The following is a 16,815-nucleotide window of genomic DNA, read 5'->3' on the forward strand; positions in this document are numbered from 1 at the left end:
GATCAGCTCTAGGCATGACGAAGTGGATATCGTCCTCTTTTGGAAGGCCAAACAAAGTAGTTTCGCTTTCACAACGAAACACACAGCGTCTCCACAACATGGCGGCGGCAACAGCGAGAATCAAAGTTACGCCTTCTTTCTTTGCGCGAACATTTGGGCGGCGTTATGTAAATCTTCCCACATCGTGACGTAGACATGTGGGGGTGTGTTAGAACGAGCCGTTTTAGGTAGGCATGGTTGACTCTTTAACTTTTATAAAGAATATCTCTTTGGATTTGAGACTTTAGTCAATGCAACTTTACAGATCTCCTTTATCCACCAAGAGCTTGTGTGACCCCTTTAACAAAAATACTGAGATGTTTCTCAAATTATCTTCTTTCATGTTCCATAGTTTGTTAGGCCGTTGTAGCCTAAAAATGTTTGCGTAATAAATTTTATGTTGAATCAAATAAAATATTTCTTTCGAAAGCTACAATTTGTAATGTCTACTTGATACATTCTCATTTAACACAAACATATCTTTATATAATCTTTTGTGGGTATTTTCACAGTCAAATTTATTTTGAGATTAATTAATCGAAACATAGTGTAATTAATTAGATTAAAAATTGTAATCGACTGACAGCCCTAATATATATATACATATATATACAAACATATAGGCCTATATATGTTAGCAGCACATGTACATAGCTGAACTACTGGCTTGACAGGACTTGCAGAAAACCCCTTATTGTTGAGAAATATGTCATAGAAATATGTATAGAAACTTCCCTTTTCTTAAAGACAAGAAACAAGAGACGCACAAGCACCAAACAAACAATTGGGAATGCAAAGCATGCCATGGATTTTAAAAAAATGGACAAAGGAACACAGGGTTCATTCCAAAACTGAAATAGAGATCACAGAGATACCATAATTACAAAAATCATTCTACCCATGAAGAACAGCACACACGGTTTCTTTCACTAGGTGAAAGGGCACAAAACCACATATGGGCTTGTGTCTGGGAAAACAGTCAACTACCTATAGGAGTTTTGAAAAAGCACATGAATGTAATAGAATATATAAGTGTGCCTATAATGCCTATAATGTTGTTTGGATGGACAGCTAGATTTGAGACACAGCCACGGTGTAGTATTTCAGAATTGACCAAGTTAAAGAAAACCCTCTCAAGGGCATGTGCCTCATAAAAATAAGCAGCTAGGCGGTGCCATTAAGACAAATTAACTCTCACCAGATGGACTGTTTGGTAGACTGGTTAAAAAAAAGGAAAGACGTACAGTCATTTTGGATAAAATCGTCTGATAAATGAATAAATGTAAATATTAAGCATTTAAAGAGCACTATTATTTATGTCGTGTTTACTAAGCTCTTGGTTCATGTGGGCTGTGACGCATAATCCTCCATAAATGTAATCATGTCAGCTGTTAAACCAATAGACAGTAATGAATATTCTCTACATAAAAAAGAAAAGTAATTAAAAAGTGATATTTAAAAACATTGACCACATGTTGGAAAATACAATAGCTGAACAAACAAACCGATACTGATGAACTCCACATATTCACTAGTGTTAGATTGTAATAAAAACTTAATTTCCTACTTTTTAAATCAATTTTATGATTAATTAAATGATACATTTTTATAATTAATAAAAATTATAATTTATCAATTATGGCATCACAGATATTTAACAGCAGACTGACAAAACAGAGGAATAATTCAGCTCCACGTGACGTAAACAAACATCAAGCGCAATGATCAACACGTGAAGCATTTCTGAAGTATAACGGAAATATTTTAAATAATTTTTAAATATAACTTACCCTTACCTTAATGGTGGTTTGTTTCTAGGTCGGTATCACAACAACCTGGTGTCCAGCGCCAATGACACAACCTGACGTGCTGCTCGTACGCGAAAAAGTAGTTTCATATACTTTGTTGCTTAATAAGCCCGTGTGCAGACGTACGCACTATTGTCCTGAGAAAAAATTATGGACTTCTATCCTCTTCCTTTCTCCACTAACGTCACTTTACAGCGAGGGACAACATGTGAATTGATACACGTGCTGGACAAAAGCCAACGCAGACTGCGTTCCCATTGGCTGACAGATGAGAATCGAGTCGCTGATTGGACGAAAAGTAGATCCAATCCCTAAGCGTCTGAGCCGTGATTGGTCGGATTCATCTATTTGCACCCCCCCCACCGTCGCACGTGGCACTCGTGCGTAGAGGCAGCTACTACGAATTGGAACACATTTTACAGATGGTGCTTATTGTTCCACATTAGGAAGAGTTTGTACCCGACAATTTGTTTGGAACATAATACATTTGTTTTCAGTGATTTATTTTAGATGACCTTCAAATTGATTTAAAAATGGTTTTAGAAGTAACCACAGCAACAGTATGCTGCTCTTTAATAGCCTACTGTCATGATTTATCAATTTATTATAAATGTACGCGTCATAAATGTACTAAAATTGGTGCATCTTAAAAGAAAATTATATTTAGAATATGATACTGATGTTTACCCTAGCCATTCCAGACGTGTCACACAGGGTTACTAAAATACAAATTAAAACTAAAACCATAAAAAATAAAATAATAATAATAATAATAATAATGTCATTTGAAACAAAATAAACAGTAAATTGAATAACATTTTACAAATATATACCAAATGTAAATGTAGCCTTTAATTTCAGCAATAGGCTATTTCTCATTTTCATTTAGTTTAATTTAATTTACTAAAATAACTAATACTAAAATGAATTGAAAATTTGATTTAAAAAAACTGCCTCCCTGAAAGTCATTGGATAATCCACACACTGCCCTTGTTAACATTTTATGATCACTACTATCAAATGAATCTTTCCTTTCCTATTTGATAGCAGAACTATAATTGTTAGTTTCTGGCAAAAAATAAATAAAAAAAGAGAGAAGGTCAGCTCAGGACAACAAGTGCTATTGACTCAGTCTCACTCAAAACAAATGAGCTTGTGAGTCTGCTCCCTGTGGTCAGCAAAATGATCAGGCAATATTGTCCATAATGATACATTTACTTTGGCTTGTTTCATGGTTATTATTATCAAAAGGACACTGTCAAAAGTAAATATGAGCCCTTCAGGGCAGATCAATTAATAATGATCCAACAACATTCAAGTAAGTGCAGTATAGTTGATGAATTCTGCACCCAATTTAAATCTAAATTACAGCTTGATTGTACAGAATATTTATTCCCATACTATTAAATGCTAAAATGACTGTAAATAGAACCTTTAACCCTAATTTTTTATTCTGTTTTCTACATCTGTTTCATTTAGGGAAAAAATGTGTCTTGGACAGCATCCACACTTTTTTTTTTTTGAAAGTTTGTATTCTCAAATACACTTGGGGCCCGTTCTTCGTACGTTGTTAACTCAGTTAGCTGGATTTGATTGTTGACGATTTGGCTTGATCTTGGATCATTTGGTTCTTCGAAGCTCATCCCGGAGTTGTCATAGCAACAGGTCCGTAAGATTAAACCTGCTCGGGAGCAGCTTATTTCATGTAAAAAAGGATTAGATTACATCTTTTTGACATTCATGTTTTATTTATTGTTTTATAACTATTGTAGCTGATGCTTCCAAATCTTTCTTACAGTTTTAACAAGGATTTGCAAGACAATCCCAGTGACCGTTCCGTCAACTGACTCCTTCCCCCATTGTTGCCCTTTTCGGGGAACACGAGAACGCGCAGTAATCTTAGACAACTTAATCCAGATATTTTAATCAAATCTGCAAATTCGTTTGAAGAACCAAATTAGCCAGAGATCAGCTATCATGATTAGAACAGTGGTTCTCAACCTTTTTTGAGTACTGGAACCCCATAATATCTCAAACCAACCTCATGGATCCCCGCCCCCCCCATTGATATTGAGTGTTTTTGTGTTGTCCATTTTTCTTAGCTCTTCTGGTGTCCGGTCCACTGATAGATGGCCTATCAAGCCACCTGTCCATAGGCTGGTCTTGTTAACTATTTTTTTTAATATTGCGATATATTGCCCTAGAAATAATTGTGAGAAACAATATTATTGTCATTTTATGACCATTTTATGCCACTGACTATATAGTGATGTTTCAGTATCAGCGCTGGGCTGTCAGGCATTGTTACACCAGCAGGTGGCAGCAATGGATTGACTTTACGAGTGAGTCATCATTAAAAAAACATTCATTCAAGGGATACACTTAAAAATGGTGATTCATTCATGAATGAAACAAGGTGTTCACATTAATTTACTTTGAGTGCCAGTTTACAAGGCTCAGTCAACAATCAACGCATCACATGGGTTACAGTGAAGCTGATATTTCACTAGAGAACAATGCCATTGATTCAGTGTACTGAACAGCGCTGATGACAGTCGTGGGAAATCCCCTTAAATACTGAAAGGATACAACGACACAGATATCGCTTTCATCTTCTCGCAACTGATGGCAAACTGTTTTTTTCATGATTATATGAGTTGACCTGAAGAAAGACAGACCCAGGTATTCACACACCCTTAGTTCTGCTGAAGCTGTCACCTATCTGTCTCTCTCTCTCTCTCTCTCAATTTAATTCAATTTGTGCTTTATTGGCATGACAATTGTTACAATGTATTGCCAAAGCATAGTGTTTACATTGAATCTAGAACAGATATATTTAAAAAAACATGCATGTATATACATGCATGTACTGTATATATCAGTTCATGGTTATAATAATAATTAAAAAAACATTTTTGTAATGATTCTACGGACCCCCTGCAATTATGTGACGGACCACTTGGGGTACGCGTACCCCCAGTTGAGAAACACTGGATTAGAAGATCTGGAATCTTTCAAATCATCTGAGATGTAATAAGCGACGTACGAAGAACAGGCCCCTGGTCAATCTTTAAACAGTGTCAGCCATTGAAGGTCACCGACACCAACTTCCTCCAGTTGCCCTGTTGTTGCCCACCTGTAGGTCAACAGTTAATGTACACAACATAGGTCACACGTTATCCATGCTCTACTTTCTCGAGATCAGCTTGACCCCATTCACACCATGAGCATCACCATGTATTGGCGCTAACACCAAGGACAACAAATATCGACTGGACAATCCCAGACTCTGTGGGAGGCTGATATGACACAGTACACAGCAGGAGGGACAAACTAATTTCAAGTCAAGTCAAACATAGACAGTTTTTTGATGACATTGACCAGTGTTATTGTAATATTACAGGTTTAATTAATATTTTGAATGTTTTTGTTTCACATTTATTATATTGTTTCACATTTATTATATTACAGAGGGGATTTCCCCCCCTCTGGTCTATGCATCCCTGCCTCTGCTGAATCATTTTTATCCCCGGTGGATGCAGTGTGTAACCTCCTGTCGTCGTTCCATCATGCAGTGTGAACACAGCAACAACTGAATGCTACCCCAGATAGTCGTTCAGTGTGAAACCAACAGTGATGCGACATCTTTGAAAATCGTGCAGTGTGAACTCAACATTAGATACCACTACTTTGTGTCACGTCAAAATAAAACTTGAAATGGTCTGAAAACGTGATGACTGCGTCAGTTTGATGAAATTAAAGATATATCTTCGTGTCTGTTGCAGTGTTTACAGAGCTTTTATGACGATGACCCGAAAATAAGTTAACTATTAAAAAGAACAGCTGAACATCAGTTCACAAATAAAAAATTTGGTAACATTTTACAATAAGGTACCATTTAATGAGTTAACTAACATTAACAAACAATGAACATTTATTACAGTATGTATTCATCTTTGTTTACATTAGTTAATACAAATACAGTTGTTCATTGTTAGTTCAATTAAGATTTTCCTTTTAACACATGTATATTTTCTTTATTGCACAGTATTTAACAGTATTTTTGCATGAAGGAGAGTTTCCATTCAAAACTATACTGTGTGAACTCACTAACCCAGCAGCCCATCCCCCTGCATAGTTTACATACAAGAATATTGTTGAATCTGTGGCAGAATGTCACATGGCTATACAGCTTTTGGATCTTTTTCTGTACACAGTTTAACATGCACAATTATACCAATAAAACAAACACAGCTTTGGGCACAATAATTATGTCTAAAAATAAGAAATATTTCAAACGTCCACTCTAAATAAAAGACTTTGGAGTGAAAAAATAACAATTGTGAAAAACATTGTTTATGTCCCCAAAGCAACTGAAGGAGGAGCAGAAGAGGCACGTCATACATTTTCACTGGTTAGACTAAAATGCAAACATGACTTCATGGAAAGCAAACCACTTCAGCTGCTTAGAGCTGAGGCCCCATCCTCAGCTATACATTGAACTTAATGACCTGAGAGAGAGAGAGAGACCCATCCCTCATGCTACACATATCACTGAGACCTTGAACTCAGTGAAAGAAGACTACAAAGCTCCTTCCAGTTAACAAATACTGCGCAATTCAGCTTAACATGCCTAAATTTCCACAGACTGAAAAACTCCAGAACAGGCAATTTACCTATTAACTTAATCTTAAACAAATATTTCACCCAAAAATGACAGCTTAGGTCAAGATGTAGATGATTTTCCGATTTCTTCATCGGAACAGATTTGGATAAATTTAGCATTACATCACTTGTTCACCAATAAATCCTCTGCAGTGAATGGGTGCCGTCTAAACGGTCTAAACGGCTGATAAAAGCATCACAATAATCCACAAGTAATTCACACGACTCCAGTCCATCAAATAACATCTTGTGAAGTGAAAAGCTGTGTGTTTGTAAGAAATAAAAACAAAACTTTAAACCGTCACTTCTGGCCAAAGTACGAGTCTATACATTTCCTCCAGTGGAAAAGTCCATCCCCTGTTGTCCTCTCACATCAAAATCCATCAGCATATTTGTTTAGTTTTGAACAGTTTTTCAATTGTATATTTCTCTCCTGGATCAGATGAGACCATTTTTTCACTAGAGAAAGCAATATCATGGATAGAGGACTCATTTTTTAGTATTTTAGCTGGCTAAAATCGACATTATTATTAGTATGCAATCATGAGTTTTCTATACTCGTTTATATCCGCTGGTGGAAAAATATGCAGCTTGTAAAGACTACACTAAAGGTTTGGACTCATTGTGATGTTTTAACCATTCATATTTAAAAAGACTTCCACCCTGATAATGTGTAAACAGTCAGAGAACTTCTGCATTCATCTAGAGCCTCTGTTGTTTGCTCAAGGAATTGTCACTCATAGGACACATAGTATATATACTTTTTTTTTTTACAAAGTCTGGTTTAGCCTCCTTTTTAAAATTTCTGGTTATACCAGGCAATATATCTTATTTAGCAAATAGCAATACTGTTAAGTCTCACATTTCACCAAATAAGGTACTCCACTTTTGTATTTTCAAAATGTTAGCATGGAGAAAAGATAAGATTAATATGTGACTATGTTTAATCTGTTCCCACTTCATGCCTGCTTTGCATGCTCTAAAACTGTCACCCTTTGTTTGAATTTTTATTTTTTTTTTTACTTTAAACATTGCTCAATGTGCACATTTTAGCTCCTATCAGCATTCAAAAGTTCAGGGGAAAAAAAAACTTTCTACATCTGATAAAACACAAATTCATATTTATTGGCAAAGCATCTATTGTAAATAATGTTGTTGTAAATGAAATGAAAAGTTCTTATGATGATTTTACAGCTTTTTATTATTAACAACATACAACAGTTAGTCAACATGTTAAGTCAGCAATATCACAATATCCAGAATCCACAACACAGTCCTGCAATGACTTTTTAATGGTGAACGTGTAAAATGTTCCTGTGGATCTTCATCTTCTGAGGCAGATCATGGTGCTTGACTCATGTGTTGGTCGACACGAACAGTCAGTTTATGTCATCTTAACATCCCAGCCATGGATCTGGTCTTTGTGTCTTTGATACGAAAGATATCTTTCTGGCCATCTCAGTATTGTAGATTCTCTTACAGTTCTCATAGCTCTTTCTCTCTCGCTTACGACAGGGTTTCTCGTAGTATCTTCTACGCTTCACAGATTCAATTATTCCATCAGTGGACAGCACTCTGCAGAGAAAAAGAGAGAGAAAGAGCATGTAACAACTACAATATCTATAAACATGAAATATCATACTCTAATATTGAGTTATATGGTAAAAACAAGGCAACCTTGCAAACCAAATCCAAGCTAAAGTGTTGCAAAAACCAATGCAAGGTAAGAGTTTTGATCATATGTTCAAGCCCATATTGCAAGACTTCAACTCAACTGCACCCTCTATAGAAACTTCTGCAATAACACAAAAAAATCTTATATATATATATATATATATATATATATATATTGATAGTATTACTTTATTTAATTTACTTAGGACTGTTACTTTATGTGATTTTGTTTTGCTTTATTTGTGAATTATTGTTATTTCATCTAATATGTTAATATTACTTGTTTATTTGCACTATTATTTGACATTGCATAATTTCTCATCAGAGCTCATATTATGCTGCAAAATGTTTGGCAATACAAATACATTTTCATGCTAATAAAGCACACTAAGATTTAAATTATTATAGACTTTCAGACTTGTCAGTATGATTTTTTCAAACAATATAAGAGGTCAGGCAACCAGGGTTTTTATTGTTAACTACAACCGAATAAAGCGGAAATAAAACATAAATATTAGACGTAAATGTTTCCTTGGCAACTAACTGAATTAAGTTTAAACTGAAGTGGTAAAATTACTAACTAAAAAAGAAAGACGAACTTACAATAAAACTGAAATACAAATTTTATATCTATATCTAATAAACATGACAAAGGCACATCTTCAAAATAATACGATTTCTAAACTAAAAATTAAAACTAAAATATAAAAGGGTTATTTAAAAATATTAATAAAAACTGTACAAGGACACAATAATACTAAAATGACACTACAGGCAACATTGGTCAACAAATACCTTAGGATGTAAATGCGAGGGCCATGTGAGATTTATACACTTTATAGTCAATTAAAATAATTTACCTTATATCTAATGACCTGTTATTCATTATATAATATACTAATGTTCTTTGTTCAAGTTATTACGTGCTAACATGAAAAAACAGTTTGATACTGAGTCTTGAGTCAGGGGTCACTGGGTTTGCAAGTTTAAAAACCCCTGGCCTGCACAGTACCGCAATGCAAACATAATTCAAATGTATAAACTAAATGACCTAACGTTACTGAGAACAGAACATTAGCGGTAGGTCCACATCACTTGACATGTGTCGTGTTATGAAATGTTCACATCAGTTATTATTAGCGCTAAACTAAAGGATTTATAACAACATTTCATATACATATATCAAAGTCTCCAGACATCTCATAAGTACCTGCTCAGAGCGCCATACGCCGCATCGACATTGCCGTTCTGGACCATGACAGTCCGAGCGACGAAGCGAAGGTGGTTTGCCATGTTTCGTCCGTGTTACCGTCAATGGTGCACGGCTGGAAATGCGCTCTGTTGCGCAGACAGTTCCTGGAAGTAAGCGCGCGAACTCTAGGTGGCGCCAAATAGACTTTAAAAATTAACGGTTGAGCTTCTTGGACGACATGTACTGTGTATTTCAACGGCTCAGTCACCTGAGAGGAATTAGGCCAATTCAGGTAAATTAGATTAATAGATTTGATTGATTTTAGCTTTATTTACAAACAAGACATTGAGGAACCTAACAGAATGAAAATAAAGAGCTAAAATTAGCGACTACTCTGTGTGAGATTAGGAGTTATTATATGTGGGGCCAACTTGATATTAGTTTTGATATTTTTAACCATCTTTCGAAATTTCCGTACCTCTGACAAACCTTATTACTACATGTTACAATAATACTCTCTGGGAAGCATTTTTGTTGATTAGACAAGAAATTAAAGGGGTCATATGATGCGATTTAAATTGTTCCTTTCTCTTTGGAGTGTTACAAGCTCTTGGTGCATAAAGAAGATCTGTAAAGTTGCAAAAACTAAAGTCTCAAATCCAAAGAGATATTCTTTATAAAAGTTAAGAGTCAACCACGCCTACCTAAAACGGCTCATTCTAACACGCCCCCACATATCTACATCACTATGTGGAAATATTAGCATAATGCCGCCCAAAACACAGCGCGATATGCAATGTGTAAAAAGTCAGTATAAGTCATTATAATCAGTAATTATGTCCCCACTGGATGCAACAAATGCCTCGTTTATAATGTAGTCGCGCCAGAACACGGCATTACCATATGGTAAGGGGCGTAACATTTCCGTTACACGCTTGAGGTATTCGGCCAATCACAACGCACTGGATAGCTGGCCAATCAGAGCACACCTCGCTTTTTAGAACGATGAGCTTTGTAAAAAATTGACGCGTTTCAGAAAGGCGGGGCATAGAGGAGAAACAATAATGTACATTGTGTGGAAAATAATGTGTTTTTTGAACCTTAAACCACATAAACACATTGCATTACACCAAATACACAAAATAATGTTATTTTTAGCAATGTCGTATGACCCCTTTAAGATACACATGGAGTATTTCTTAATAAAATGCTGTTTTTCATTTTAAAAGATAGATGTACATATAACTTTAGATGCAGTATTTTAAAGGGATAGTTCACCCCAAAATATAAATTCTGTCATTAATTACGCACCCTCATCTCGTTCCAAACCCGCAAGACCTTCGTTCATCTTCGGAACACAAATTAAGATATTTTTGATGAAATCTGATAGCTCTGTGACCCTGCATAGACAGCATCGCAACTGCAATGTTCTCAGTCCCAGAAACGTAGTCCATAACTTCAATTTTGCGAAGCTACGAGAATACTTTTTGTGTGCAAAGAAAACAAAAATAACATAATTTATTAAACAATTATTCTCCCCAAGTTACCCTCTTCTGCTATTTTGAAGAGTACCACGACGCATGTGCGCGTTTTCTCCTGAACGTAAACAACGCTGGTTACATTGATTACGTTCTGGGGAAAGCGCACACATGCGTCGTGGTACTCTTCAAAATGGCAGAAGAGGGTAACTCAGGGAGAATAATTGTTGAATAAATAATGTTATTTTTGTTTTCTTTGCACAAAAAAAATATTCTCATAGCTTCACAAAATTGAAGTTGAGCCACTGATGTCACATGGACTACATGGGACTGGAAACATTGCTGTTGCGCTCTTACGGGTTTGGAACAACATGAGGGTGAGTAATTAATGACAGAATTTTCATTTTGGGGTGAACTATCCCTTTAAAATACTGCATGTTATGTTATATGTTCGTCTAACTTTTAAAATGAATAACAGCATTTTATTAAGAAACACGTATCTTAATTTCTTGTCTAATCAACAAAAATGCTTCACAGAGAGTATTATTGTATAAGTGTAATTAGGTTTTTCAGAGGTACAGGAAGTGTCATGATAAAATTTTGAAAGATGGTTAAAAATATAAAAATTAATATCAAGTTGGCCCATTTTTGGGTGAACTAACCCTTTAACTAAGCCTGCTATATTCATTAGGCCCATTGAACTTCTATTATGTTTTGTGACATGAAAGGCTCTTCAGTTTATTATGGCATCTGCACCGTTCTGCTCACTGAGTCTCCAAACAATTGACTTTTTATGTAGAAATATTCCCCCTCCTTCCGTTGTCTTTCTCTTTCATACATGGATTCCTCATCGTCTCCCGGATAATGGGGTCAGTAGTAGGTGAGTGTGGGATCAGGATTGTTTTCTAATTCAAATTCAAGTAGCTTTATTGACTCGACCACTTCAAAGAAAGACTTGCTGACGTGCTTTTAGGGGAAGCATTCAAAAGTGAGAGCAAGAAAACAGCTTGAACTTTTGCCACTGTCTCCATTCTGACTGAAAATATACAGTTTCTTTCTCTCTCTCTCTCTCTCTCTCTCACTTGTCTTCTCCCTCCGCTTTTCCTCTTTTCCATTTCCAGGGATATAATTTCTTATCCAGACTTGTTGAAATGTTCTTGGTAGGAGGGGTGGGATCAGGGGGTAAAGGGAGAGAAAAGGGACGGGTGGGGAGCAACTCAGGAATCGGCTGGTAATTACCTCCGAGCATTTGGAGAAGAGGATGTGGTTTCAGTTTACACGGCCTCATTCTTTCTCTCCTCCCTGGCTCCATTTTGGCCACTCAAACAGTCCATTTGCTTCTTGTCTCCTCACTGCTTGTATGAGAAATGTGGAGACGTGCACAAAAGGAACAAAAACTAAATGAAGGTGAAGCAGATTAGAGCAAAGTGAGAGAAAGAGAGAGTGAATGGGTGTGTTTGGAGAGAATGAATGGAACTGATTAAAGAAATCTAATAATGATGCTTCATCATTTATTAAGGTCTCAGTTTACACGGCCTCATTCTTTCTCTCCTCCCTGGCTCCCTTTTGGCCACTCAAACAGTGAAGCAGATTAGAGCAAAGTGAGAGAAAGAGAGAGTGAATGGGTGTGTTTGGAGAGAATGAATGGAACTGATTAAAGAAATCTAATAATGATGCTTCATCATTTATTAAGGTCATAGCTGGTGGCAAAATTCATGTGAATAAGCAAATAAATAAATACATAAATAAAAATAAATAATCAGAAATCAGGGTCTGAAAATTTCTTCTGGTATTTCTGTGCAAAATAGGCAAAAATACAGTGTTGTCTTCTGCTGTAAAGAATTTTAAGATGAAGCTCTTTATTCCAGATCAACAGAGCTTTATAACATTAATTTTACGACGTACCTGATATAGAATCAGATGCTATTTCAGCTGTACAAACTTTTGTAACTTTTGTAGAAAAGGGCAAATTTTTAGATATCCTTATATCATAAATATTTTACGTTTATTTTACATTAAGATATTTTATATTTTACTTGATTCATTTATTTTACTTTCTATATCGTTTTACTATATTTTACTATTATAAATATGATTTTACTACATAATTTGAAAATATATATATCGTTATGGTCTCAACAAATAGTGGTTGGTTTAAATTTATTTGAAACATAAAGTCCCTCAAAACTTCAGAGGAGGTCTAAATGCAAAATCAAAACCAGAGTCTTGTTAGGACACAGACACAGATCAGTCTAGCAGCTCTCTCAGCAAGAGACAGAAGAGAGCCGAGATTTGAAGCTGTGATATGATTGACTGACAATGGCTGACTCTTGTGGTCTGAATACTAACAAAGCTCAGCATGAGATGTCTTTGTTGGCATGTTTGTATGAGAGAAAGGGAGCTGAATAATATGGGGGTTTCCATGTATTTTACACAATTTCAGTTTTTAAACAAAAGCTCCTTGTTTGACAAAATCTCCAAAACATAATGGAATACTTTCAGATTCAGATGACAACTAAATGTAACTAAAAGTAACAACTGAAGTCCAAAAAGGGAGAATCCCTGGAGGTGATTGATGCTTGATCCATGAACAAGGAGTCTGGAGTAAGTGGACTTGTAAAAATCATGCTGCAAGTTGCTTTGGATAAAAGCGCCTGCTAAATGACAAATAACACATATTAGGATGCAACTAAAGGAATTAGCAGTATATGACCCGATCGCTCAAGCCAAATGGTGGGGCAAATAGGGGTCTTTCTGAATCTTTACTGGAAGCACATGGTGCGCGAGTAGCGGCCGCCCAGTGAGACGCGGCACAGGCGCAAACGCTGCGGATTGGTCGAGAACTCAGCGGCGCACATTCACAGACTGACCTGAGAGAGAGAGAGAGAGAGAGGGAGAGAAAGAGAGACTGCTGAACGCCAGCGGATGAGAGGAGAAGAGCGGTCCAGAACAACTGTCTGAAAGCAAAGATACGCAGTAACATGGAGGCGAACACGGAGCGAACGTTTGCTGACTTTTCTGGATCCTGGAAAATGAAAAGTTCCGAAAATTTCGAGGAACTTCTAAAAGCTCTCGGTCAGTTTTCAAGATTCGTTGTTATTATAAAAGTTACACTCTAAAAAATGCTGGGTTAAATACAACCCAGTGCTGGGTAAAATAGGGACAAACCCAGCAATTGGGTTGTTTTGACCCAGCGGTTGGGTTAATAACCCAATTGCTGGGTTTGTCCCTATTTTACCCAGCACTGGGTTGTATTTAACCCAGCATTTTTAGAGTGTATATCTAAGATAACTAAAACAAAATCTTTAGTTTTTAAATGTGAACTTTGTATTCGTATTGGTTTATATTTTTTAATTATAATCAGTTTTTTTATATATATTTTGTGATGTTTAAAAAATGTAAAGGTAGTGTAACTTTCTTTAGATTGTAAAAAAAAAAAAAAAAAGTCTTACCAAAAGCCCGAAAAAGGAAGTGTTTGCATAATTAATTTAATATACATATTTTGCCTTTAAAAATAAGCAACAATGCTATTTTGTTTTAAAATTAGCCATTTTGATATCATCTGACAAGAAAACTATAAACGAAAAGAAACCCTTGCGTGAGTGCATGTCAATGTCATTTATTTATTTATAAAAAATATATTTTGTTCAAGTCAAACTGAGACTCGCTTTGACCATGAGCACAAGCTGCATGAAAAAAATGTTCTGCTTCACTTCCTCATGGGATTGTGATTAGGCGCAAAAACCCTGATACAGGGCCCCTCGGCCAGCCATTTGGCTCTGTAGACACACCGTCCCTCGACCCCAATTATTCACTCAAGGGGGAGTTCACTTAGACCAAGTACACAGTTGCCCCTAAATGAAATAAAGATGAGAATGAATCCACTGTCTTGACTCAGTATTTAAAAGGTATAGATTTCCTTGGTGTACACATTAAGACTGTGGTACCTGATTTGATTGCTTAAATATGTGAGATAGTAAAACATTCCAGTGCAGATTGGACACACTTGTTAAGGACAGGAAATTGGCCGTAGGAAAAATGGCTTTGATTTCTGATCATGATAAATGGCCTTTTAATTGCTTATCACATTTGTGTGTGTGTGTGTGTTCTACAGGCGTAAATGTCTTTCTGAGGAAGATTGCAGTTGCAGCAGCTTCCAAACCAGCTGTTGAGATTACACAGCAGGGGGAAAGTCTCTCCATTCAGACCTCCACTAGTGTGCGGACCACTCATGTGTCCTTCACGGTGGGCGAGTCCTTCAACGAGGCTACGGTGGATGGACGCCTTTGCACAGTAATGCCACCCATCCATGCATCTCAGCACATCATATTTTTCTCTCTGTTAACTGCTACACTTTAGCATATTGCATAAGATTTAACATTAGAAAATATCAATGTCTTAAATGTATTATTATTTATATTTTCTAAAACTAAACACCACTATTTGATGGTGAAAGTTCACTTTTATCTATACACACAAACATGATGTATGTTTTCAACAAACTTTCAGACTCTATAAAGACATTTAAAATTAATATCTCTGCTTTTAGCTCTTTTCTAACTGTTTCTAACAATTTCTCGCCAGAGTTTTCCAAAATGGGAGACCGACCGTAAAATCACTTGTGAGCAGACGCTGCAGAAGGGGGAGGGTCCTGAGACATCATGGACACGTGAACTGACTAATGATGGCCAGATGATTCTCGTAAGTGCACCACTTATTTGAAAAATAATGTTAATATTTTTAACTGAATTATGCCACTAGCATATGTGACCCTGGACCACAAAACCAGTCATAAGGGTCAATTTTTTGAAATTGAGATTTATACATCATCTGAATAAATAAGCTTTCCATTGATGTATGGTTTGTTAGGATATTTGGCCGAGATACAACTATTTGAAAATCTGGAATCTGAGGGTGCAAAAAAATCTAAATATTGAGAAAATCGCCTTTAAAGTTGTCCAAATGAAGTTCTTAGAAATGCATATTACTAATCAAAAATTAGGTTTTGATATATTTACAGTAGGAAATTTACAAAATATCTTTATGGAACATGATCTTTACTTAATATCCTAATGATTTTTGGCATAAAAGAAAAATCAATAATTTTGACCCAAACAGTGTATTTTTGGCTATTGCTACAAATATACCCAGCGACTTAAGACTGGTTTTGTGCTCCAGGGTCACATATAAAATAGACTACTTCTAGCCTACTCTAATGAGCATCTTAAAAGCTCAACACTTTACAATAATAGATTGTTGTTCATTCCTCACCATATAGTTCACATTAGAAGTCACACTGCTCCCATTTAGGCCACTTAAAGTAAACAGGTCGCTCAATGTCTGTGCTTTTTGTTCCTAATAGATATTTTGTAACTTTCATTTAGGTAAGTCAGTGTTGCATGGTTGGAAATTGAAAAGAGCATTCTTTGAATTCAGAGAACAAGATCTGGTCAGATATGTGAATATATAACATCTGTTGATATGTTTAAGCCCATTGGACAAGGATCTTAAATGGTTTAAGCAGTTAGTTGGTGGTTTCTTAACATCTCTGATGTTTATCTTCCAGACCATGAGAGCCGGAGATGTCGTCTGCACCCGTGTGTATGAACGAGACTGAAGGATCCTAAGATTTCAGTTCATTCTATTCCATTCCATCTCAACCGTGTCCACGATGTGCTAAAATTCTAGTTTATCATTGAACAAATAGCCTGTTCCTTCTGCTTTTTGTATGTTTGACGTGCTAAGTTTGTGTGGCACAGAAGGAGAGATGTTTGAAGGGTCAGAGACGGTACTTGTATAAGGATTATAGTGAGTTTGCATTGTTCTTTTTGGTGCATTGGCTGAAAAGTGTATTTATTATTGTCGTTTGTGCATTTTATGTTTCTGTTTCATGTTTATGCCACAATGTGGCTTATTAATCAAAAATGTTTTGGTAATAAACCTTTCTACTTATAAACCC

The 16,815-nt window shown here is 36.0% G+C and overlaps 3 protein-coding genes across 5 annotated transcripts in view; 1 reads left to right on the plus strand and 2 right to left on the minus strand.

The window, feature by feature from the left end:
- LOC107724117 (circadian-associated transcriptional repressor-like) overlaps positions 1–2,077 on the minus strand; it is an 8,874-nt gene extending 6,797 nt beyond the window's left edge. The window contains exon 1 of one of the 3 annotated variants that reach the window (XM_016532915.1): positions 1,838–2,077. The gene's annotated coding sequence lies outside the window, so the exon portion shown is untranslated. Of the gene's footprint in view, positions 1–1,829 lie in introns of all 3 variants that reach the window. The other 2 variants (XM_016532912.1, XM_016532914.1) reach the window with 2 other exon arrangements.
- A 5,621-nt stretch (positions 2,078–7,698) lies between these two features.
- LOC107724074 (28S ribosomal protein S21, mitochondrial-like) lies at positions 7,699–9,556 on the minus strand. The gene is made up of 2 exons (XM_016532847.1): positions 9,397–9,556; positions 7,699–8,087 (listed from the first exon to the last, which is right to left on the minus strand). The coding sequence occupies exons 1-2, from the start codon at positions 9,477–9,479 to the stop codon at positions 7,907–7,909; spliced, it is 264 nt and encodes an 87-aa protein (XP_016388333.1). The 5' UTR covers positions 9,480–9,556; the 3' UTR covers positions 7,699–7,906.
- Positions 9,557–13,758: 4,202 nt separating this feature from the next.
- LOC107724072 (cellular retinoic acid-binding protein 2-like) lies at positions 13,759–16,815 on the plus strand. The gene is made up of 4 exons (XM_016532846.1): positions 13,759–13,931; positions 14,971–15,149; positions 15,441–15,557; positions 16,423–16,815. The coding sequence occupies exons 1-4, from the start codon at positions 13,838–13,840 to the stop codon at positions 16,471–16,473; spliced, it is 441 nt and encodes a 146-aa protein (XP_016388332.1). The 5' UTR covers positions 13,759–13,837; the 3' UTR covers positions 16,474–16,815.

The sequence above is a fragment of the Sinocyclocheilus rhinocerous genome, unplaced genomic scaffold (genome assembly GCF_001515625.1).
Source record: "Sinocyclocheilus rhinocerous isolate Xijiao unplaced genomic scaffold, SAMN03320098_v1.1 scaffold335, whole genome shotgun sequence".
NCBI lineage: Eukaryota > Metazoa > Chordata > Actinopteri > Cypriniformes > Cyprinidae > Sinocyclocheilus > Sinocyclocheilus rhinocerous.

What these genes read in the sequence shown, in the direction of transcription:
- LOC107724074 (XM_016532847.1), bottom strand. Translation starts at nt 9,479, where the DNA reads ATGGCAAACCACCTTCGCTTCGTCGCTCGGACTGTCATGGTCCAGAAC. An exon ending in GCGTATGGCGCTCTGAGCAG is followed by an intron (nt 8,088 to 9,396) that starts GTACTTATGAGA and finishes TTTTCTCTGCAG; the next exon opens with AGTGCTGTCCACTGATGGAA.
- LOC107724072 (XM_016532846.1), top strand. Translation starts at nt 13,838, where the DNA reads ATGGAGGCGAACACGGAGCGAACGTTTGCTGACTTTTCTGGATCCTGG. An exon ending in TGGATGGACGCCTTTGCACA is followed by an intron (nt 15,150 to 15,440) that starts GTAATGCCACCC and finishes ATTTCTCGCCAG; the next exon opens with AGTTTTCCAAAATGGGAGAC. An exon ending in ATGATGGCCAGATGATTCTC is followed by an intron (nt 15,558 to 16,422) that starts GTAAGTGCACCA and finishes TTTATCTTCCAG; the next exon opens with ACCATGAGAGCCGGAGATGT.